We start from the raw sequence: 25,256 nt of genomic DNA, 5'->3' as shown, positions 1-25,256 counted from the left end.
ACCATTGTCCTATATATATTACTTATATATAAAGTTGAATTCTTTGACTCATTGTTTTTACGTCATGCCGGCTAACAAATTGTACCTCGTTATTTCAGTAGTATAATAATAATAAGTGAATCGATTAAAGACTGATTAGTATTAACATTACTCATGGACACTTAATTTCTATCATGCTTATACTTGTATGTATCACAAAATGAGTGACATACATGTATATTTCAGTGACAAAACACTTTAGGATAATTATCTCCTTAAAAAATAAGTTTGTTCAAAAGTTTCTCATATTAGTTATATAATTTAAAATGACAGTATATTTTTTTGTGGATTAACAATAGTTCCTTTTCAAACACATGTCAAGATTACAGTTTAATACTTTATTAACATGATAAAGAACAAGACTTTTCTGTAAAATAATTGTTGTGATAAGAGATTAAATTAGATCATTTCTTTAATAACAGTATTTGTTGCTTACCTTATTAATTCCTATAGAAGTTTAACAAGGGTGAACTTTAAAATTAAATCAAACTTTAAGAAGACATGATATTTTTAAACAAAAATTAAATTATTATATAATAAATACTATATATATATATATATATATATATATATATATATATATATTTGGGTTGTTATACATTTTATAATAAAGATATACATTCAACCAACAGGGGCAACACAACTGACTTTCAGTGACATATCAACCAATTGCAAATTCACTTGTTACCAAATAGAAATGCTAGATTCAAGACAAATCATGATACATGAAGCTATACCCTTCAATGAACGTTTTAACCTACTATCAGATAGTGAAAAATTCATATTTTTATTTAATAATGAGAATGTTGCTACTGTCGTTGCCAAAACATGCAACATTATTTTATTGAGCAGAAACAGTATTTTATTTCTATAGTTTTAAAAGAAACAAAATGTTTTACAAACATGTATCATAAATAAAATTTTGTAAATTTTAAATGTAACTGGTGGATCCAGGGGGAGTTTCAACCGCCTTTTTTTTACGATCAATGCTTTTGAATGGGAACATATGGTTGGAACCCCCCCCTTTTAAAAATGGCTTGATCCGCCCCTGAATGTGAATGTGTATAAATTTTTATATATATATATATATATACATGTATTGTGTCTTAAAAGTCTCTCAAAAACCTTTTAAGATTGGTGCATACATGTGTACATTGCAAATGTTTGTTATTCTGTGAATCTTATTATATAAAATTGAGAATGAAAAAAGGGAATGTGTCAAAGGGACAACAACCCAACCAAAGAGCAGAAAACAGGCCATATATGTTTGTATGTGGTGATAAGACTCTAATAAAATATTGAATGTGAATCTGAATCTGCATATAGTTTCAAAAAACATACAAATAATTTAATACCTGATTTAAAAGGAATCATTGAAAAAAATAGACTGAAGTGAATTTCAGCATTATATTCATACATATATATCATACATTTTTTTTTATAAACTTAACATTCTACTTGCAGTCAATGAAGCATGACCAAGATTACAAGCTTCATATTCTCTTGAGAAACTTAAGTGTAGGAAAACAAATGTCCCAAACAAATATACTGTATTTTAATTGTTTGTCATGAATATTAACCACATATAAAACACAAATTATCAGAAACTAGAGGCTCTAAATAAATAAAGAGCCTGTGTCGCTCACCTTCATCTTCAACATTGGCTACTTTTTAGTAAAAATCATCATTAAGGGGAATAACTCTATCAAGAGTTAACTGACAATTTCAGTCATGTTGGCATATTTGTAGAGCTTATCCAGCTGATAATTTTTCCTTTTTAAAGTTTCTATTTATCTATTATAGTTTTCAAGACAAAACTCAAAAAATGCCAAAAAATATTAAAAATAACCATTAAAGGGCAATAATTCCAATATTGAGTAGAATGAAGATTTCGGCAATTTGGCTTGTTTGTGGATCCTGTCTTGCTGATCGTTTGTGCTATTCAAAGTTTCTATCTATCTATTACAGTCTTCAAGATAATAGGCAAAGATGGGAAAAAAATATTAAATGTCAATAACTTCATTAAGGAAACAACTAACAATTTGGGTTCTGTTGACTTATTTGTAGATCTAGTCTTGCTTATCAGTTTTACTTTATGAAGTTTCTATCTATCTAATATATTTTTAAGATATAAGGGAAAAATGTAAAAAAATTGTAAAATCGTCATTATAGAACAATCACCCTGATAAGGAGGCAACTAAATATTTCAGCCATGTTGAACTATTTGTAGATCTTTTCTTGCTGATCATTTTTGCCTTTCAAAGTTTCTGTCTATTATAATTTTCAAGATAATAGGCAAAATTTAAAAAAAATGGTAAAATTCATCATCTAAGGGCAGTAACTCCTACAAGAAGTCGTCTGACATTTTTGACTTAAATGAACAATAGGTAGAGCTCAACATTTTGAACATTTTCTCTTTTCATAGCGGTTTTCAAAATAATAGGCAAAACTTGCATTTTACCCAAATTTTCTAATTTTAGCCATGTCAGCCATCTTGGTTGACAGGCCGGATCATCGGACACATCTTTTTAAACAGATACCCCAATGATGATTGTGGCCAAGTTTGGTTAAATTTGGCCCAGCAGTTTCAGAGGAGACAATATTTGTAAAAGGTAACAGACGACGACGGACAACGGACGCCAAGTGATGAGAAAAGCTCACATGGCCTTTCAGGCCAGGTGAGATAAAAAGTTATATATTTAAGTCACTAAATCATGAGTGAAAGGTTGGTTTTCATACACCGTATGTAATTGAAATGAATGGATGAAGATAAGATACTCATCAAAGTTCAGGAAAGATTTAAATAAACTCTACGTCAAGCCATCCCTTCAGATACACAGGTTTGTTTTTATATTCTGACACCACAAAATTTTAACGAGTTACTGGAAATAAATTTTGTGGTGTAAAAATGGACATTAATGTCAAAATGTTATGATGATACACTGACTATTATTAACAAATATTTAGTGTAATGTCATTAAATCACGTCAGTATTTTTAGTGGCCAAAGTAATCAAATTTTTTTGCGAATCCGGGTCCTTTGCCCAAAATCATGTTCACTCCCATTCACCCTCTCTCGTGTTCGCACTCCACACGTTAGCACCCTGGGTCTGTTCGCACCCTTTTTAAAGGTTATGTTTTGAATAATTTTTTAATCATGCTTCAGTTAGCATATAACTGTAAAATAAAGATAATTAGTTTTTTATTGTTTAAAAGTAAAGTGACATTCTAAAAACATAAACAGGTTTTGTCAATTATTTTGACGAAATGTTTATTAGGCGCATAACAATGAGGGTCTGGATGGGTTTATCATAATAGAGCATAGTGGACCAACACTTTAGAAAAATATGCCAAAAATAAAATTACAGGATAATGGGGTGCTAAAATATAAAGAATAAAGAAAAAATTGATAGGAGACAGAAATGAAGGACCCAACATCCATCCCCCTACCATGTTTGGCGTTGTTGTATAATTATCATACTTGTCCAAACAAACACGAATTCAAAGGGGCAAAACTGTTAACAACAATTATCTTTCATGTTTTCCATTCAAAATCTTCATTGTTTTTACTCCTATCAAGATAACTACTTGTATTTTACTTTTAACAAAAGATAGTTGTAACAGCAATCATGATTGCCAAACACATAACAATAAGGCTATGGAAAAATGAATGTTGATGTCCCCTAACATGTGAAAGTAATTAAGACCTGGCAGTCAGGAAAAACTTTTTATTTAATCTTATTTTTTGGTGAAAAATCAGTTTGTTTCTCTATCATGTCTATACAGAGAATTTTGTTGTTAACCTGACAGTAAATTCTTGTTTTACATTCTATCTTGTGGTATGAGCAATGTATACTAAAGGAATGGTAATTGAGCAATGTTGACACACTTTAAGAGATTATCAGACAATTTAAAAAGCATCATTGAAAATTGTCAAAAGAAACCAGAGCAACACTTTTTTTTTCAAAAAAAAAATCGACCCGGAGGAGGAAAACTGACCCGGCAGGGTTAGGGGAAACCAACAGTAATTTTAGCATGGACGAATACCAAATTAGCTTTGTAAATAACAATTCATGATAATCATCAATAATTAACTTTTAATAATCAATCATCTAGTCAACCTAAAAAATATTTAATTTTAAAAATTTACGAAATTTTATTCATGAATATATAAATATTTTGATACATACATCTGAATATACATCTAATAATTCAACCTGTATTTGAATAGAAAAAAAGGGTGCGAATGAAACCAGGGGGCGAACGTGTGGGTGCGAACATGTAGGTTGCGAATGTGTTCTGGGAGCGAACAGACCAGATACCCCGTTTCCTTACTTAAGTAAAAAAGTTCTTTGCTTGTGTCCTGATCTTGATATGGAATGGCAACAGGTTCATTTGCCATTATTAGACCGTCCTTCTAATATGTAGCAATTTTAATATCCAAATACCCCTACTGGCCCTAGATCTACATACATGTCCTTACAATATACTTACATGACCACAGAAAGCTGCTGTTGAGAAAATTTCAATGTATCATGAAGTTATTATTAAAACATTCTTAGCTATTGTCTCTAGAAAGAAACACGTGTAATGACCCCAATAGAAGTAATCAGTTACCCTTTCACCTTTTACGTGATAAATAACACGGATGTCCGAATCACTATACAGTTAATTGCAGTTGTCAACAGTTTCATATACGCAAATTCAATAATTTTGCATAAATATTCGTAGAAATTATGCAGTATAATGCTTAAAAACCAATCATTGTCTTTAAAACATTGGAATCTCTTTTTCTTCTTAATGTTTATTTTGTTACATGGGGGCTGACATCTTGTTTTTACAAATTACACTTTTGATATAAAAGAAACGAATTTTAGTTTCTTCCCATCATCAATTCTTTGTTTTGTCGTTTTTATGAATTAAGCTTTATCATTGATAATATATATGAATGATTCAGTTTGCATTGTGATAATATTGTATTTTTTAGAATTATATAATTGTTTGAACCTGATTAAACTTTTGTTTCGTTTTTGTGAATACATTGTATTTTATGAAAACAGAATTTGATAATTAGAGCATAACTCAATGTTCATCCGGGTTCCTGTCTGTCAAGTAATAATATTCAGCAAGATGGAAGAACGTGTCAACGGCTCGTTACATGTACAGAGATTTTATTGGAAATGGCTAAAATGAACAAGAAGAAATTTAATATAAAGGGCGTGTTCGACGGCATACGATTCTCTGTCGGCGCTCAGCAAAAATCAGAAAATGAGATCGAAGAGACGTTACGAACAGATCACTTTCAAGTTTGCAACGTAAGTTCATCAACATCATTTGCATCTGATTGTACCACCTTTCAAATCATTTTTCTCTCTTATTTCTTTGCCTTCCGTTTATATATATACGTCTTTTTCTTGTTTACAGACTGTAAGACATGGATTTCCTTATCAACCAACAGCAGTAGCATTTGATCCAGTCCAGCATCTTCTTGCTATCGGCACAAAAACAGGCTGGCTCAGATTGTATCCTTAAACTTAAATACTGTTCATGTATTTCATTATTTTTCAAGCATGCTTTTTTGGGATAAGTGCTGTTAGAATATATTTGGATTATTTACTTATAAGGTAATGGAAGGAGAAACAGTTGACATTGAAAAGGTAGGTGGCATTTCATTAAAATATTGACAGTTGTAAAAAAAATCTGATGATAGCATATAGTAGAGGTTTTCGGATCAATATTACAATATGAGTGAAGTACATGAGGCACTAAAGGGTCAACAAAGCCTTGAACTCAATAAATATTTACTATTTTACCATTTATGAACTAATGTTCATCTAATTTAAAATATATGGGATACATGTGTATATTCAAGAGAGTTGCCTTTCAGATTATATTATTTGAATATACATCTAAACACATGTACATGGAGATATTCTTTTTAAAATAGTTGCACTGAAATATTAAAAGTGTAAACCCTTGTCCATGCCAGTTTATTCTTAAATAAGTCACTTATTGTTATCCTGTCAAAATTATAATTGAAGCTTCTTTTCTAAAAAAAAAATAATCAAATATTATCAGCTGATTATAGGCTCATTATCATTGGAATGCTGTTATCATATACATTTATGTCAATATATATATATAACCAGTAATCCAGAAAAAAAATAAATTTAGTCAATACACCTTATCGCTATTCCCGGCTGACCCGAGAATATGTCCCGCTTGAACAATTGACGTCATATAACAATCACTTTTCCATTGTGGCGTCAGATATTTTGTATTGTGACGTCAAAATTTTATGGGAACCTGTCTGGTATCCAGTAATGGCGGACAAATAGCGATAAAGTGTATATACATGTACATCATGTAATACAAATTTGTCAATGTTACTGGGGCATCAGTTGTCATCTTATATATAATTAGTACAATCTAAGCCTTTACCTACATGTACATGTACAAAAAATGTATACACACATAAATTTTACTCTCCCTGTAAAACGTGTAAAGCCATGCATTTGATGAGCATGTACTTATTCTAAGAATATGTTACATTCATTTCCCTTTTCTAATTTTAATTGTACAGTCATACATATACTTGTACATGTATGTATGTTTAACAATTACATGTATCATAATCACATGACGATTTGTATTCATTGTAACAGAAGTTTCATCATAGGATTTATAAATTACAACACTGAAGTAATACTATCATTGGGACTTGGGTTTAGTTTCCTGTGAAAGGTTGTGGTTCTTTCTGGGCAATTATCTCAATAATCTCTCCACCAAAAAAAACTGACTGCCACAAAATAGCCAATAGTGATGAAAATGGCATTTTACACCAATCAATCATTAGGTTAAGGCTTGGCAAGTCCAGAAACTTTAAAAAATTTTGATAAGTCTGGAGATCAAAATAAAACTTTTTAGAATTATATCCATGGATGACTAAATAAGCAGATCTAATACAATGTCCATGTACATATTTACAATGACTGCCATTACTTACATACTTTAGTGTTCTGACTACAAATGTGGATGTACAGTTTGTGGAGAGAGGAGTGCAGTCCAGTTTAAGGGGTACTTTATTTTTGTTTCTATAATGTATTAATGTCATGACTAAATTGTAGAATAGGTTTTAGGGGAGTGTTGGGTGTATTCTGTATGTGCACACCCCAAGGTAGTTTACCATGATGTTATGGTCTTCAACTTGTCAACTTTCATGACTTTTTAGTTTAAACTACATATAAGTACTATACCCATGTCTGTTCATTGTGATGTGAACTAAAAAAATATCCAAATAAGGGTTTTGACCCAGATTTCACAGTTCATTGAACTTCAAAATGTGCTAGTGTGTGACTTGTCCTATATACATTGTACATGGACAAGTAAAATCTCTTTTTGTACAGAGTATCTTAGTTAGAATTGAAGATTTTTATCAACTAATTGGTAATTTTTGAATATTTTTCATTTGTTACATGTATTTTAGTTTAAATGCATGTACATGTACATACAATGTAGGTATAGGGGGAGGGTTGAGATCTCACAAAACATTTAACCCCGCCGCATTTTTGCGCCTGTCCCAAGCCTTTGTTAGTCTAGTATGTTTTTAAATTTTAGTTCATTTATATGTTTTGGAGTTTAGTGTGACGTCCATTCTCACTGAACTAGCACACAATTTTAGTTAGGGGCCAGGTGAGGACCACCTCAAGGTGCGGGATTTTCTTGCTGCATTGAAGACCCATTGGTGGCCTTCGGCTGTTGTCTGCTCTTTGGTCGGGTTGTTGTCTCTTTGACATATTCCCCATTTCCATTCTCAATTTTATTTTTATACATGTACCTATTAAGTTAGTATTATCAAACACAAACAAAGTTCAGCTTTCAACACTAGTTGCATCTTGTAATTATATTTTGGGGTTTTTTGCTCTGTACTTGTCAAGTTGAAATTTCCTAGAATTCAATTGATTGATTGTTTTTTGTTTATTGTCCAGAGGCAAATATTTCATACATGTTCAGGATGATAGCAAATTAACAAAACATACAATAGGTCCTGCAATAAGGGTTGACTCGGTTGAAGGGCAGGAAATACATGTATGGACTGCCACTTGAAAAATGAGGGTAAACTACTGCAATGTAAAAAATTACTTCTGACATGTACATGTACTTATATTCATTAAGTTAATCTACCTGAATAATTTGCAAAACTGGATACAATTACCAACCGTTTGCTTATGTTGCATTAATATATATCTAGAGAACCAATATGAGTAACAATTTTCAAGTATTGACGCATACCATGAACATGTACATGTATGTACATTTCATTTCAACTTCTCCCATTTCGACAGCTTGTAGTTGTTCAGCTTTAAATAATTACTAGATGATCATGTGTACATGTACATGTATTAGAGATTTTCATTTATTAATTTTATTCAGATTAAATATTGATGGTTGCAACAATAAAAGTATATTAGTTTGTGGGACGAGTCTGATTGCAGCATTGCATGTTTGAGAAGTATTTTGTAACCGATTTCTTGTCAAGTTAAAACAAATGCATGTAGTGAAATAGAGAATGTTAATTGATTTCTGTAATTCAAAAGAGATTGTAGGACTGCTTGTTCAGCTCATTTGTCTTTGAAGAGACTTAGATTATGCAAAATGGTAGACAATAATATCAGTTTCTTTCTAAAAAAACGTTTCTTCGTATAAACTTAATGTAGTATAAAATAAGTCAATAATTTAATCATGCTTTTTATTGATATTTCCATGTAAATGCTGTTATGATTTTTACGCTGCATTTGTTTGATTTCTGATCCGCCACCCACAAAGGAAGTTGAATACGCATGAATTTGTAGGCTTGTTTAGTTTAAACAATATTTAATTTTCAAAAGTGCACAAATTACAATAATACAATAGAAATATAGGGTTTCAGAAACCTGAACATTTTATCATGTTTATATAGATCACTCTCCCTTAGCCTCGTTTGATCCACCACCATGCCCATAGTCATTTTGAAGCACCTCAACTTCTTTTTTATTTGGCTTTTTAAATTATATTTTATTCAAGCATCACTGATGAGTCTCTTTTTGTAAGTGAAACACATGTATGGCGTACAAAATTATAAGTCTGGTACATGTATCTTCATTCTGTGATGTTTTTTTTTGTCCATTCCAGCCTGGAGACTGTGACAGTGTTGTCTTTTATTATATTCCTTTTGTACATATTCTTGATGTTAGAATTTTTATATTTTCTATTGAAAGATATCCAGATTTATGTTTTAGTTCATTGAGAACTCATATATACATGTACCTATGACATGTATGAGGACACTGTTCTTAAAGCAGTTGGTGCATCTTTCATAATAACCATATTAAATCCAATAGCTTTCAACAAGGTAATTAATCCAATTCTAAAAGTTTAACCAAATTAATGATGCTGCATTAAGAAGCACTTTTCAGTCTATAATATAGTAAATTTTAGCCACAAATGTTTCATTTGAAAGATGCACATGTATATATATTTGAAGTTTAAGTATGTGATTGAAATGTAGTGTGGAGTGCACATTGTTTGGAATTTATTCACAAAGGTACATAATATGTACATGTGTACTTCATATTTTCATGTTAACTCATGTCTTGGTTTCAATTTTATTTAATGAACATTATAAAAGCTTGGAAATACTCTAGCTCTAAGAAATACATTTTATTGAAGAAAACAAATCTTTTAAACTACTGCAGATATGTTTTTAATTGAAAATGTATGTAACCTAAATAAGTACCTTAATCTATATACAAATAGAAATTTTCAATTAAAGAGTTAAATGAGAATTTTTATCAAAATGATCAATAAGAAGATTTAATAATACCCAAGTCTTAGAAGTTACTATGTTTAATTTTAAGTGGGAGACATCTAGATTAAAAGGAGGTGATGGAAGTCAGTGAACTTACCTGGGCTTTCATTTGATTCTTATATCTTACACAAATGGCATAAAGGATGCAGTTAATAAGACCTGTATTAATTAAAGGATTATTGGATGATTAAACCCACTTTTTTTGTTAGTGTTGAAAGTTGTGATTTTTAATGTTTTCGTAATTTTTTAAGTAGCAGTAGACAGGGCATGACTGTACAGGAAAACAAACTGTGTTCTATATTTTCATATATAATACCAATTGTATTTACAAATAATGTTAATTTTTCTTGTCCTGAATATGCCTGAAATATTTGCCACTGTATGTTAAACAAGCTAAAATCAATCAATCATTTATTTTCTATTGGATCAATCTAGTTGTATTATTATTATCATGTGCATCTTTACAGAATTAAACATTTTATTACACAATATTTTCTATTCAGTACATGTATCTTCTGGGTTTTTGTGTTGTTGCTGACACTTAAGATTGCAATATGATCATTGATGTTTCCCTCACATCTGCCTTTATTCATAAAGTTCCATCATGTGTCATTTTTCGATGTTATCGAATCAGTTTAAACAAATGAAATTTTATCAGATATATACTTAAAATGTTTGACCATGACACTTTTCTATTTTGAACCCCCTCACCCTGCTAAAAACCTGTACTATGAACAAGTGACATTACTCATAAATTGATATATCATGCATAAATGTAAACGGGTGATCCCAAATATGCCTTACTTTATGACTTCATCACATTACTTTTCTGTTTACATAATAAATAAGACAGGATTTATCAGAGTTATGACTCTTGCTATGATAATGGTTGAGATAGACTGGTCAATCAGTGATTTATCAGAGTTATGACCCTTGATATGATAATGGTTGAGATAGACTGGTCAATCAGTGATTTATCAGAGTTATGACCCTTGATATGATAATGGTTGAGATAGACTGGTCAATCAGTGATTTATCAGAGATATGACCCTTGATATGATAATGGTTGAGACAGACTGGTCAATCAGTGAAATATCAGAGTTGTGACCCTTGATATGATAATGGTTGAGATAGACTGGTCAATCAGTGATTTATCAGAGTTATGACCCTTGATATGATAATGGTTGAGATAGACTGGTCAATCAGTGATTTATCAGAGTTATGACCCTTGATATGATAATGGTTGAGACAGACTGGTCAATCAGTGATTTATCAGAGTTATGACCCTTGATATGATAATGGTTGAGATAAACTGGTCAATCAGTGATTTATCAGAGATATGACCCTTGATATGATAATGGTTGAGATAGACTGGTCAATCAGTGATTTATCAGAGTTATGACCCTTGATATGATAATGGTTGAGATAGACTGGTCAATCAGTGATTTATCAGAGATATGACCCTTGATATGATAATGGTTGAGACAGACTGGTCAATCAGTGAAATATCAGAGTTGTGACCCTTGATATGATAATGGTTGAGATAGACTGGTCAATCAGTGATTTATCAGAGTTACATGTATGATATGATAATGGTTGAGACAGACCGATCAGTGATTCTGGATTCATGAGAGTCCCTTATATAACATTTTGAAATTGAATTTGATTGATTGGGTGATTACTTTATGTCACATCAGCTCAAAGACGTTTTTTTTAAAAATCAGACAAAAAGTCTTTCAAATTACTAGAATTTTAGTGTAAAGCGAAATTTATTAAAGAGCACAAATTCAATGTATTTAAAACAGTTAATTATCTACTGAATATTGAGCTTACAGGTTTTTCCTAAATGTACATGCAGGTCTTCTGGTGCATTGTATCACAACAGCCAATTGAATTTGAAATTAGAGAAATTAGAGGGGGACATGCTTGTATAAAAATATCTAACAGGTAGGAGGATTGAGATATCACAAAACATGTTTCACCCTATCACATATTTGCGGCTGTCACAAGTCGGGAACCTCTAGCCTTTGATAGTCTTGTGTGTTTTTTAAAATGTTGGTTCATTTGTATGCTTCAGAGTTTGACGTGTCATCCATTTCGCTGAACTAGTATATACATTATTGTTTAGGGGCCAGCTGAAGCCGCATCTGGGTGCAGGATTTTCTCCCTGGGTTGAAGACCCATTGATGGGTTTGGGCTGTTTTCTGCTCTTTGGTCAGGTTGTTGTCTCTTTGACCATGTTGACACATTTCCCGTTTCCATTCTCTTTTCTATTAATGCCTGTCTGTGATGCTCATCCCCAAATAACTTCTCCCTTGATGAAAATGTTTACAGCATACATTTATATAGCGGTTGGATAATTTCACTGCAAGCTTATTACATCAATCATAAATACAATGTACTTGAAATTCAGACATTTTCCTCCTTACAAATTAATAGCTATTTAAAGGAATTTTAGTGGCATTGTGAAAATATAATTGAACTAGCTTAGCTAGTTAGGAGTTGACCTCACTGTCAAACACACACAATTTGTATTGATTTTCTCTTCACTTAGCTGTATGTCTTTTGCAAAAGATCCGCAGATTGTCAAGAAATATTTGTTAGATGGGCTGGTGACTCTTGTGCATGAAAATGAGAAGTAAATAGAAGAGAAAACATGTAAAAGGTCAATTTTTGATTGGATGCTTTCAAGAAGAGAACACTTTTCAAAAACCTTAAAAAAATGTGTAGAAATATATTTTCACAAAAATTTTGCTTCATTAACAAATGTTATTTGATGAATAAGTAATTAGTATAAAAATATAAATTTTGTAATAAATATACTCATGGTTACTTTTTTTCTGGAAATAATTCTGTACAAGAAGGTTAAGTAAGTTACATGTACATGTACTAATCCTTCCATATAGATTCTAGCTTATCTGATCATTCTGCTTTTATGTAGATGTATACTTGATGACATTGATCTTGTTTTTGTTAAAACATTTATAGTTTAGACATATATGGAGGTACATGGCCTTGAAATTTTTGACTCGTTACCCATGGTACAACATGTGTGCTCAAAACATCAAATACAGTATTTTGATTGGTTGGTTTCTGATTCTGAGTATGATAATTGTACTCCAAAATTTTATGACTGTATGCATGGTCTGGACTTTGAACAACCTTGGGCTTTCCATATATACATGAAATGTACACATGTGCAAGTAGATGCTTATAATGGAAATAACTAATTATAAGTGGTTGAAGACTGGACAGATGACCTCTAAATATCTTTTATTTGTGATGTTGGATTTCTGTCTTGAACCCATTTCTCTTTTTATTGATAGATGTACTACTTCATTGTAATATCCAAATTCATAAAGCAATTTAGGAGAATGTCAATAGAGTTTTTCCAGTTAAATATCAAGTGTGATTAAAAATTCTCCTTCCACTTGAATTGCCCCAATTCAATCAATCCAGAAGGCCAAAAAAAAATACTTGTGTTTGGGATTTCCCTACTTACCTTATTTTATATGCCTCATGTAATGCATACCCTCAAGGAAATAAAAAAAAATACATATTCAACCCTACTCTATTTTTCTAAAGGAGGAAACTCTTAACACATATATATTTGGCTTTGGCCTTACTGTAATGTTATTATTGTTCTAAAGCCTTTGCAGTCTGAATATGCATGTAGTATACATTTTCACTATTTTCCACAGGACATTGTATACATGAACATGCATATTTTACTGTGCATATTGCTGTGTGTTTATAGGGGGGGGTTGAGATCTCACAAAACATGTTTAACCCCTCTGCATTTTTGTGCCTGTCCCAAGTCGGGAACCTCTTGCCTTTGTTAGTCTTATATGTTTTTTAATTCTAGTTCATTTATATGTTTTGGAGTTTAGTGTGACGTCCATTTTCACTGAACTAGTAAACATTTTTGTTAAGGGGCCAGCTGAAGCATGCCTCTGGGTGCGGGATTTTCTCCCTGTGTTAAAGACCCATTGGTGGCATTTCGTTGTTTTCTGCTCTTTGGTCGGGTTGTCTCTTTGACACATTTCCCATTTCCATTCTCAATTTTATATATACGCAACCAAAACACAATCAGATTGAAAAACAAATAATTTGTATATTGCCTTAGACATTTAGTTTTTAAAATCATGCATTGTTTATCATACAGCACATATGGTAATTTTTCAGATTACTTAAAATGTAACGTTTAATTGCATATGTACATGTATGTAATAATTGGATAAAAATAAAGGTCATTATCACCAATTTATTGATCATTGTATATATGTTCATATATATAATACAAAATATAGATCATCTGATAAAATTACCTATACAGCAACACTACAATGTTTATATTATTAGAATTGCAATAAATATTTTTTAAATAAAGGCAATGCATTTAAATATCTATTGCACAAAAAACACAATACAAATGGAGACATGTGGTGAATGTGTCGTTAAATCATTTTGTAAAAATTGATATAAAATGTAAATTGTCCTATTTGAACTATGTACAGTCGTGTTCCCTCACTAAAACATTCCAAAATTTATACTTTTAATAACGAGGAAAAATTTTAACTGACAGATACCACTTTATATACTGCTTTTACATGTAGATGTTTTAATCTATGATTTTAAATTTAGACATTGATGTTGCTCTAGATCTGTGATTGTCTGTTTTGTTGGGCATTGGATAATAATGCTTTGTGATTAATTGATTCCCTCTGCATATATATTAAATGTATTTTCAATTACTTCTATATCTGTCATTGGTAAATATCAAAGAAAAAAGCAGCTTACATGTAACCAAGTACAATGTACATGCTAATGCTGTCTTGACCTTGCTGTCTGTTGTGAGCCTTTCTCAAACTATTGCAAATACCTATTGCAAAAATCCTATAATCCACTGTCAATATGATGATCAAAATTAAAGTCACTCTGTCTTAATATTCATGACAAGAAATCCCTGCATTTAATGTGCAAAACCCAAAGCAAAGGTGTTGCATTTTTATACGCCCGTTTACGGGACGTATTATGGTATACCGTTGTATGTCTGTCCATCTGTCCGTCCGTCCGTCTGTCCGTCCATCGTCAACATGTCGGACATTAACTCATAAACGCTTTAACCAATTTGCATAAAACTTTGGTGAATTGTTTATATCTATTGACTTGAGCTCCCTTTCCTTTTTTATAAATTTTGAATTTTACGTTTCTGAGTTATGGGGTTTTATTCATTAAAAAAAGGGGGATTTTCCAGTTTTCGGACAATAACTCAAGAATGCTTTCACCAACTTGCAAGAAATTGTGGTGAATTGTTTATATCTATTGACATGAGCTCCCTTTTCATTTTTATAAATTTTAGATTTTACGTTTCCGAGTTACAGGGTTTTATTCATAAAAAAGGGGGATTTTCCAGTTTTCTGACAAAAACTCAAAAATGCTTTCAGCAGTTCTTATGAAACTATGGTGAATTGTTTATATCTATTTAAGTAAGCTCCCTTTAGAATTTTATAAATTTTACATTTTACATTTCTGAGTTATGGGGTTTTATTCATTAAAAAAGGGGTGATTTTCCAGTTTTCAGACAATAACTCAAAAATGCTGTCAGCAATTCTCATGAAACTTTGGTGAATTGTTTATATCTATTGATGTAAGCTCCCTTTTGATTTTCATAAATTTCTAATATGACATTGAGAATTAATTGAACTTTATTTGTTTATAGTCTGACAACAGATTTACTAAGTATTGCGCAACAGCACAGTGTATTGCACAACAGCAAGAAATTTTTATTTGAATATAAATTCAATTCATATAAACAATTTCAAGTTCTTTGACTATATTTATTCAGAAACCTGTAATATGTCAAATATTTAATTACAATCCAAATTCAGACCTGTATCAAGCTTGAATATGGTGTCCATTTTTGCCCCAACTGTTCAGAGTTGGACCTTTGCGGGCGTATCCAGCTGCGCTCAGCGAAGCAGTTTATTATTGCTGTTCTTCATATTAAAGTCACAGGGAGAGCTTCAATAATTGTGGGGGCCTCATTGGACGAGTGATCTAAATATTTCATCTACAGTGATCACTAGCCTGTCAACCAGGAGCAGGGGCAGATTCAGGCGGGGGCCTGGTGGACGTGCCCCCCCCTAAAATTTGCAAAGCATGGGTTGTCCTCAGCTTAAGGAGGTTGTGTCAAAGAACTTGCTCATGCCAGGTGTGCTTGCCTTCTATCTTAATTGACTAGAATTACCAGTTTTCCTGTTGAAGGTTGTTGTTTTCTCTGACTTCTTCCACCCACAAAATCTGTCCTTCATCGTGGTTGGAACTACTTTTCAGAATCGACCTATTGTATAAATTGCTAATCTGTTCTCATCCTGAAATGCATGAAATAATTGCAACTGACTGTTAAGCAACTAACAGTCAATCAATCGTGTAATCTTTTATGAATACATGAACATTCAATTCTCTTCATAGCCTGAATTAGAAGATTTTAGATTTGATATTTTACTGTCTGCGACATCAGTTGTTTTCATGTGTAAGCCACAAAGTACTTTCCCAAGACAGACAATCAAATCACATATAAATGGCCATTAAGTAGCTTTTGTCTAGTGATATAGACAATTTGATAATGGCTTTGAAATTAAGCAAAGAAAATTTGATTTATTCAGTTACTGCCACAGTCAGTTGTATCAGGATGATATGAAATTGGGTTTATATGCATGTAGAAAACAAAGCTTACTGTACAGGGTTTCAAAAATTTTGAAATATATTACAAAATCAAATTAGACCACCAAAATTATAAGATACATGTATGATATTTGAAACATGAAATATGTAGATCAAAAATACATCAGTGTCAACACCATATTGGACATAGAGTGGGTGGCACATATTCGCCATGGACACATTTTCGCCGTTTTTGCAATTTTTTCTGTAAATTTTGTGTGCCTTTACCCAATACTTGCCTAAATAGATGCTAAACGCTGTTTGTAATGTTCGAACTGTTGGTATTCCTCTTTACCCCATTTCCAATGTTATTCGCACATATAAAGAAATACGCAGGTGTTTTTGAATGATTTTGGCAATTATGTAAGATTTTTATGGCACGCATTTGCAGTCATAAAGTAAATATTTGTTAGAAAAATCGTATTGGAATGATCTCTCAAGCTAATTCATGTAATTGCAAACAATTGTTTTTATAATATACAAGGATAATGAGGATGGTCATATCATACATTGCGGCGAAAATGTGTCCCCAATGGTACAAGAACAACTTGATTTCCTCTTGAGTTTGCGTTCATTTTTAAAACATTTAACCAATGTTTTGAAGAGAATTCCTTTATCAAACATTTTTTTCATATAGTAAACTTTCTGAAACCTACATAAAAAGTTTCAATTCGAATGTAGGTCGGATGTAGTTGGAAATGAAAGAATTTTGCGGCGAATATGAGTCACCCATTCTAGTTAACTTAGTAACAATTTTCTCAATTGAATTGTTTCATATTTTTCATGTCGGGGCCTTATATAGCCGACTATACAGTATGGGTTTTTCTCATTGTTGAAAGCCATACGGTTGCCTTTAATTGCTTACATCCACTTCATTTGAACTTTGGTGGATAGTTGTCTCATTGGCAATCATACCACTTCTCTCCTTATTTATATATTATATAGATAGATCTTCAATTAACACATTGCATAGGGTATTTCACAGATACAATGTGATAAAAATATTAACAAGGGCATTTTTGTATAAATATATTTACCTCAGACAATGTCCTTGGTTGATCTATTGCTTTTTGTTTACTCATATAATCGGGTATTGACCTTGTTGGCTTGTATGAAGATTATTGTGGTATATTGTCCACTCTTGACCATTATAAAGACTTTTAAAGAACTGTCCAAACGAAGATCAGCAGTAAACACATCTTTTTGTTTACTTATATAATCTGGCAATGACCTTGTATGAATATTAAAGTGGTGTATTGTCTACTCTTGACCATTATCAAATCTTTTAAGGAACTCTCCAAATGAAGAACAGCAATAAAGACAGCTATTTCTATGATATATATTGTTATTTACCAATATTTCATGGGGTTTCATCTCATGTTCATTGGACATATCTGACCATTATCCATTCTTTTCCAAATTGGCAATTTACCTTGAAGTATCAGTCTCTATGATATTTTCCCCCCATTTTTTATGCAAGTATTGATATTAGTATCTTATAATTTCTTGTCCATTATCTTGTCAGCAGTCTGTTAAAATGACAGTCCTACTTCATTGATCCGACCAACATTTTCATTTACTAGTAAGTCAATTATTCAACACTGTCATCTTGGCAGATTTCATTTGTATAATGGCCTTCTGCATTGAATGCTAGCTAAATTTGAATTGTCACCACAATAAAAAAAAGTTGACTGATGTAATGTTAAAGCTGTATTTATTGTTTGATAAAATCTTGAAATGTTCAAATTCTCTCTTTGAATTGGACTAGCTTTTTTTTTATAAAAGTCTTATTTTGTGTAGATAGATACAAATATATAGTATATATATATCAGTAATGGAAATTCTGTTAGTAGTTTTGACTTGTGTAACCTTGAAAGTCTTACTTCATAATCAAACTTAAAAGGATAATGGAATTCAAGCAGAATTAAAATGATGCATTTTTACTGATGTTAGTCAGAAAATTTAACAGAAGAACTTTTTAGACATTATTAACTTTGTTCCTTTGTGATAAAATGATTATAGATGGTAGAATTTTTCTGACTGTAAGTGCTATCAATGTATACATGCTGAGTCAAAATTCAGTTCAAAAAATTATAGTTCACCATTCTTATTTATTTTGGAAATGTATGGATTTAACAATTTCATAAAGATTATGTGAGGGGGAAGCAATTTTAGGTGAATAAATAAAACCATTGATAATTATCTCTAGAAATTGATAACCTACAGAGGACATTATTTAGGTAGGTCAATTTGCTTTGCTTTCAGGAAATAAAAAAGTAAATTGCAGATACCGATCTTGTTTTTTTGCAATTTCACAACAGTGGAAAATTTAGTATATTTGCATTGTCTCTTTTTTAATTGAACTCATTTTCAATGGTACTGAATTCAAAGCCTATAAGTGATACTGAATTCAAAGCCTATAGGTGTTACTGAATTCAAAACCTATAAATGGTACTGAATTCAAAGCCTATAGGTGGTACTGAATTCAAAGCCTATAGATGGTACTGAATTCAAAGCCTATAGGTGTTACTGAATTCAAAGCCTATAAATGGTACTGAATTCAAAGCCTATAGATGGTACTGAATTCAAAGCCTATAGATGGTACTGAATTCAAAGCCTATAGATGTTACTGAATTCAAAGCCTATAGGTGTTACTGAATTCAAAGCCTATAAATGGTACTGAATTCAAAGCCTATAGGTGGTACTGAATTCAAAGCCTATAGGTGGTACTGAATTCAAAGCCTATAGATGTTACTAAATTCAAAGCCTATAGGTGGTACTGAATTCAAAGCCTATAGGTGGTACTGAATTCAAAGCCTATAGGTGGTACTGAATTCAAAGTCTATAGATGGTACTGAATTCAAAGCCTAAAGATGTTACTGAATTCAAAGCCTATAGGTGGTACTGAATTCAAAGCCTATAGATGGTACTGAATTCAAAGCCTATAGATGGTACTGAGTTCAAAGCCTATAGATGGTACTGAATTCAAAGCCTATAGGTGGTACTGAATTCAAAGCCTATAGATGGTACTGAATTCAAAGCCTATAGATGGTACTGAGTTCAAAGCCTATAGATGGTACTGAATTCAAAGCCTATAGGTGGTACTGAATTCAAAGCCTATAGATGGTACTGAATTCAAAGCCTATAGATGGTACTGAGTTCAAAGCCTATAGGTGGTACTGAATTCAAAGCCTATAGATGGTACTGAATTCAAAGCCTATAGATGGTACTGAGTTCAAAGCCTATAGATGGTACTGAATTCAAAGCCTATAGGTGTTACTGAATTCAAAGCCTATAGGTTGCAATTCTGTAAATATAGACAATGCAATTTCCCATAGGAACTCCCTTTGCGGCTAAAACTGTGACACTTTTACTATGAAGTTTTGTGAAAAATAATATCCTAGAACGGAAAGTTTATATGCACTACGTACTATTTTATTCAAAGGTCAAAATATAGGGCTGTGCGGCATATTTTCAACATTTATATGCCCTGAACTTCTAAGAGTTTAAACTTATACTAAAATTCTATACTACCCTTACCTCCATTTTTGGACCTCCTAAGAATTAAAATTTAGGCGCTACCATGTTTTTCTATACTGGTTACATTCCCAAGTGATGTCTCTATGAGATGAAACACAGAGATCATAAATGGGAACCAGTACGTTAACAAATTAGCATATCTATGAATATTTTATATATCTCCCCAAAAGAGGCGTGGTTTGAGAAACAGCTGTATTTACAAAGTGCAACCTATACAAACATTTATTCAAATAGAAAACTCTCTAAAATCACTTTTTCTCACAACAATACTTATTTATCAGAATTATAGTTTTAAAGAAATCACTGCATATACTCTAAGTTTCCTTTTACAGTACATTTTATACACCTACCCCTGTTTCAATTTTTTAAAGAATTTGAAAACAAGACTTTAATTATTGCCAGCTTACCCTATGTGCATGTTTTCTGACATGAACTGTCTAAAACCTGTTTGAAACTATTTTGATAACAAATTGAAAGCATTTTAAAATACTATAAATGTAATGCTTACGGTAGTAGTTAATCATTCCAACATTCAAGATTATACAAAGTATCCAATCCTGCCTGTGTCTCCAGTCCACATCTTACTGTATGCCTATTTGTCAATGAAAGTTCTCAATTTCTGCCTCAAATGGTCAGTTTAGAATTCATGTTACAACAGTATCATCCCTAACCATATATCTAACATAAGTTAGGTAATATATGAACTAGAAGTGTTTAAACAAAGCCATATTTGTAAAAGTTGTATTTATAAAGATATCAGTCTGGTGCATAAATTCACTAAAAGTTTGATAGAAATGACTGCTTACATCTGATTTTTGCATAACTTCCTAGCACAGTTATTGTTTTCTTTACAAAAGACCTTTAAAATAATAAAATCATAGCATTTAGAAGTTAAATTATCTGTTTTATGACCCAGGGGGAGGCATTTTTCTCTGTTTTTTGCCCCTGGGGCCTCACATTTCCTAAATTTTTTCCATGCTTCTAGCAATGTGGAATATTTAGTACATATTTTGGATAGAACACACTCTTGTAAGTTTTATTGAGGTCTTTTGGTAATTCTAGCTTGTACTTTTTATGCCGTGGTCACAAAAAAGCACATTTAGGTGTTACGGCTTACTTTTGAGTTATCGACAGGACAAAAACTCCCCACCAAAAATATGTAAGAAGGATCAATGAGTTGCAATGACTGCGAAGGGTAAATCTAAGCACTTCTAAACAATTTAAATTTCAAATAGGCATATTTTATGAATTTATTTTTAACTCATGGCTTTAAGTAAACAATGCATACTGTAAACTGTGAATTTATGCTGACTCATCATAGTTAAGGCCCAGGATTTTCTCAATCTCCATGAAATATTTATAAAACTTCATATTTGAGTTAAAATCTCCACAATCTCTGAGATAAACAAGATTTTATGAAATTCTGTATGTTCCAATTTTTAACCCTATATAGGTTGCAATTCTGTAAATATAGACAATGCAATTTCCCATAGGAACTCCCTTTGCGGCTAAAACTGTGACACTTTTACTATGAAGTTTTGTGAAAAATAATATCCTAGAACGGAAAGTTTATATGCACTACTATTTTATTCAAAGGTCAAAATATAGGGCTGTGCGGCATATTTTCAACATTTATATGCCCTGAACTTCTAAGAGTTTAAACTTATACTAAAATTCTATACTACCCTTACCTCCATTTTTGGACCTCCTAAGAATTAAAATTTAGGCGCTACCATGTTTTTCTATACTGGTTACATTCCCAAGTGATGTCTCTATGAGATGAAACACAGAGATCATAAATGGGAACCAGTACGTTAACAAATTAGCATATCTATGAATATTATATATCTCCCCAAAAGAGGCGTGGTTTGAGAAACAGCTGTATTTACAAAGTGCAACCTATAGGTGTTACTGAATTCAAAGCTATAGGTGTTACTGAATTCAAAGCCTATAAATGGTACTGAATTCAAAGCCTATAGATGGTACTGAATTCAAAGCCTATAGGTGGTACTGAATTCAAAGCCTATAGGTGTTACTGAATTCAAAGCCTATAGGTGGTACTGAATTCAAAGCCTATAGGTGGTACTGAATTCAAAGCCTATAGGTGTTACTGAATTCAAAGCCTATAGGTGTTACTGAATTCAAAGCCTATAGGTGTTACTGAATTCAAAGCCTATAGGTGGTACTGAATTCAAAGTCTATAGATGGTACTGAATTCAAAGCCTAAAGATGTTACTGAATTCAAAGCCTATAGGTGGTACTGAATTCAAAGCCTATAGGTGTTACTGAATTCAAAGCCTATAGGTGGTACTGAATTCAAAGTCTATAGATGGTACTGAATTCAAAGCCTAAAGATGTTACTGAATTCAAAGCCTATAGGTGGTACTGAATTCAAAGCCTATAGATGTTACTGAATTCAAAGCCTATAGATGTTACAGAATTCAAAGCCTATAGATGTTACTGAATTCAAAGCCTATAAATGGTACTGAATTCAAAGCTTATAGATGGTACTGAATTCAAAGCTTATAGATGGTACTGAATTCAAAGCCTATAGGTATTACTGAATTCAAAGCCTATAGGTGGTACTGAATTCAAAGCTTATAGATGGTACTGAATTCAAAGTCTATAGATGGTACTGAATTCAAAGCCTATGGATGGTACTGAATTCAAAGCCTATAGGTGGTACTGAATTCAAAGCTTATAGATGGTACTGAATTCAAAGTCTATAGATGGTACTGAATTCAAAGCCTATGGATGGTACTGAATTCAAAGCCTATAGATGGTACTGAATTCAAAGCCTATAGATGGTACTGAATTCAAAGCCTATAGATGGTACTGAATTCAAAGCCTATAGATGGTACTGAATTCAAAGCTTATAGATGGTACTGAATTCAAAGCTTATAGATGGTACTGAATTCAAAGCCTATAGATGATACAAGCATGAGCAGAAAGTTTTTCCAATGCAATTAAAATCACATACTTAGGTCAATAGTTTTTAGTGCTGCCTATTCCTTAGATACATATTTTAAAGAAAGTACATTTGGATATTTTATGCTAGTGCATATTCAGCAGAATGAGCTATAATTGTCTGAATAACTTATATTTTTAAAACAATATAATACCATTTGGGGAGGTGGGTGGCATATTTTGAAACCTCAGTGAAAGTATGAAAATATTAGTAGTGAACGTTAATTTGACTAATAATTATTCAACAATTGAAGGCTCTTGAAATTTGGAAAGTTAATAAGATCACCTCCTAAAAGAAGTAAGTTTACGAAGGGTTAGAATTGGCCCCTATGGTTTGATGTTTTTTAATCAGGCCAAAATACTACAAAATTCTCAAAGAAATAGTTAATATAGTTAACTATTAATACAAAATAAATTCTTTTTGGCACATCACATTAAAAATGAAGAAGAAATGACCCCTCAAGTATGCATTATTTGTGTTGTAACGTCAGGCAAATTTTCAATAATTCCGTAGTTTCTAACATTATTCACTTTGGCAGCCACCCCTGATCCAGAAATATTTTGTGTCTATAGATTCAATATCATCATTTGCAACTTTCGGCTACAGAACATTTTGGATCCTAGGTTGTGGCCAAGGGTTTCCACTAGCTTTAAGGTCCGAAAAATGCACGTTACCATCGTTTTTTTTGTCGAGCCTGCGACTTTTGTCGCAGAAAGCTCGACATAGGGATAGTGATCCGGCGGCTACGGCGGCGGCGGCGTTAGCTAACTTCTTAAAAGCTTTATATTTTAGAAGGTGGAAGTCCTGGATGCTTCATACTTTGTATATGGATGCCTCATGTTACGAAGTTTCCGTCAATCACATGTCCAAAATCCTTGACCTCATTTACATGGTTCAGTGACTACTTGAAAAAAAAGTTTAGATTTTTTGTAATGTTAAATTCTCTCTTATTATAAGTAATAGGATAACTATATTTGGTATATACCTTGCGAGGTCCTCATGCCCGTCAGACAGTTTTCACTTGACCTCGACCTCATTTCATGGATCAGTGAACAAGGTTAAGTTTTGGTGGTCAAGTCCATATCTCAGATACTATAAGCAATAGGTCTAGTATATTCAGTGTATGGAAGGACTGTAAGGTGTACATGTCCAACTGGCAGGTGTCATCTGACCTTGACCTCATTTTCGTGGTTCAGTGGTTATAGTTAAGTTTTTGTGTTTTGGTCTGTTTTTCTTATACTGTATGCAATAGGCATACTATATTTGGTGTATGGAATGATTGTAAGGTGTACATGTCTAGCTGGCAGGTGTCATCTGACCTTGACCTCATTTTCATGGTTCAGTGGTCAAAGTTAAGTTTTTGAGTTTTGGTCTTTTTTTCTAATACTATATGCAATAGTTCAACTATATTTGGTGTATGGAAATATTTTATGATCTATATGTCAGTCACGCAGGTTTTATTTGACCTTGACCTCATTTTCAAGGTTCATTGCTCAGTGTTAATATTTTGTGTTTTGGTCTGTTTTTCTTAAACTATAAGCAATAGGTCAACTATATTTGTTGTATGGAAGAATTGTTAGCTGTACATGCTGCCTAGCATTGTTCATCTGACCTTGACCTCATTTTCATGGTTCATTGGTCAATGTTTAGTTTACTTGGTTAATGTTAAGTTTATGTGACAGTTGTAATAAAGTTTTATATTTAGGACTATCAACATAATATCATTGATTAGTAAAGAAGGCGAGACATTTCAGCGTGTGCACTCTTGTTTGACAATACATGTATATATCCAAATTGTGTTTAGGTTGAAGCCTAGAATGTACTTTAATGAAGAATCTGTTTAACCTACTAGTAAAGCTTATGAAATAGATCCATTTAAGAACAAAATTATAACCATTTTGATATTTTATGATGAAGTTGAATTTTAAAACCATATTTGGCCTAAAGTGAACCTTGTCCTGCAACAGGCTTCTTGATTTTAGTTCAGAAAAATTGATCCCTTAGCTTTCTGAGATACATAATATGCATGTAGACACTTCTGCTTCAGTTGAATATAAATTTATGTTCCACCAAATAGCATAAAACATGTCTTAAGAGTAAGACTTAAGATTACATGTAGCTGAATGAGAAATGCATG

General features: G+C 32.1%; 2 protein-coding genes across 8 annotated transcripts in view; one reads left to right on the top strand and one right to left on the bottom strand.

Moving 5' to 3' along the window:
* The window catches only part of LOC127724061 (oxygen-dependent coproporphyrinogen-III oxidase-like), a 29,829-nt gene extending 24,963 nt beyond the window's left edge, over positions 1–4,866 (bottom strand). The window contains exon 1 of one of the 3 annotated variants that reach the window (XM_052230850.1): positions 4,533–4,866. In XM_052230850.1, the coding sequence (XP_052086810.1) occupies positions 4,533–4,534 (2 nt within the window). In that variant the 5' untranslated portion in view covers positions 4,535–4,866. The remainder of the gene's footprint in view (positions 1–4,532) is intronic. The other 2 variants (XM_052230851.1, XM_052230852.1) reach the window with 2 other exon arrangements.
* A 284-nt stretch (positions 4,867–5,150) lies between these two features.
* The window catches only part of LOC127724051 (syntaxin-binding protein 5-like), a 102,092-nt gene continuing 81,986 nt past the window's right edge, over positions 5,151–25,256 (top strand). For all 5 annotated transcript variants that reach the window (XM_052230828.1, XM_052230827.1, XM_052230826.1 and 2 more), the window contains exons 1-2: positions 5,151–5,353; positions 5,463–5,560. In XM_052230828.1, coding sequence (XP_052086788.1) covers positions 5,219–5,353; positions 5,463–5,560 — 233 coding nt within the window. In that variant the 5' untranslated portion in view covers positions 5,151–5,218. The remainder of the gene's footprint in view (positions 5,354–5,462; positions 5,561–25,256) is intronic.

Source organism: Mytilus californianus, unplaced genomic scaffold (assembly GCF_021869535.1).
Source record: "Mytilus californianus isolate M0D057914Y unplaced genomic scaffold, xbMytCali1.0.p SCAF_14, whole genome shotgun sequence".
Taxonomy (NCBI): Eukaryota; Metazoa; Mollusca; class Bivalvia; order Mytilida; family Mytilidae; genus Mytilus; species Mytilus californianus.
This window is presented reverse-complemented; position numbering and strand designations above follow the sequence as displayed.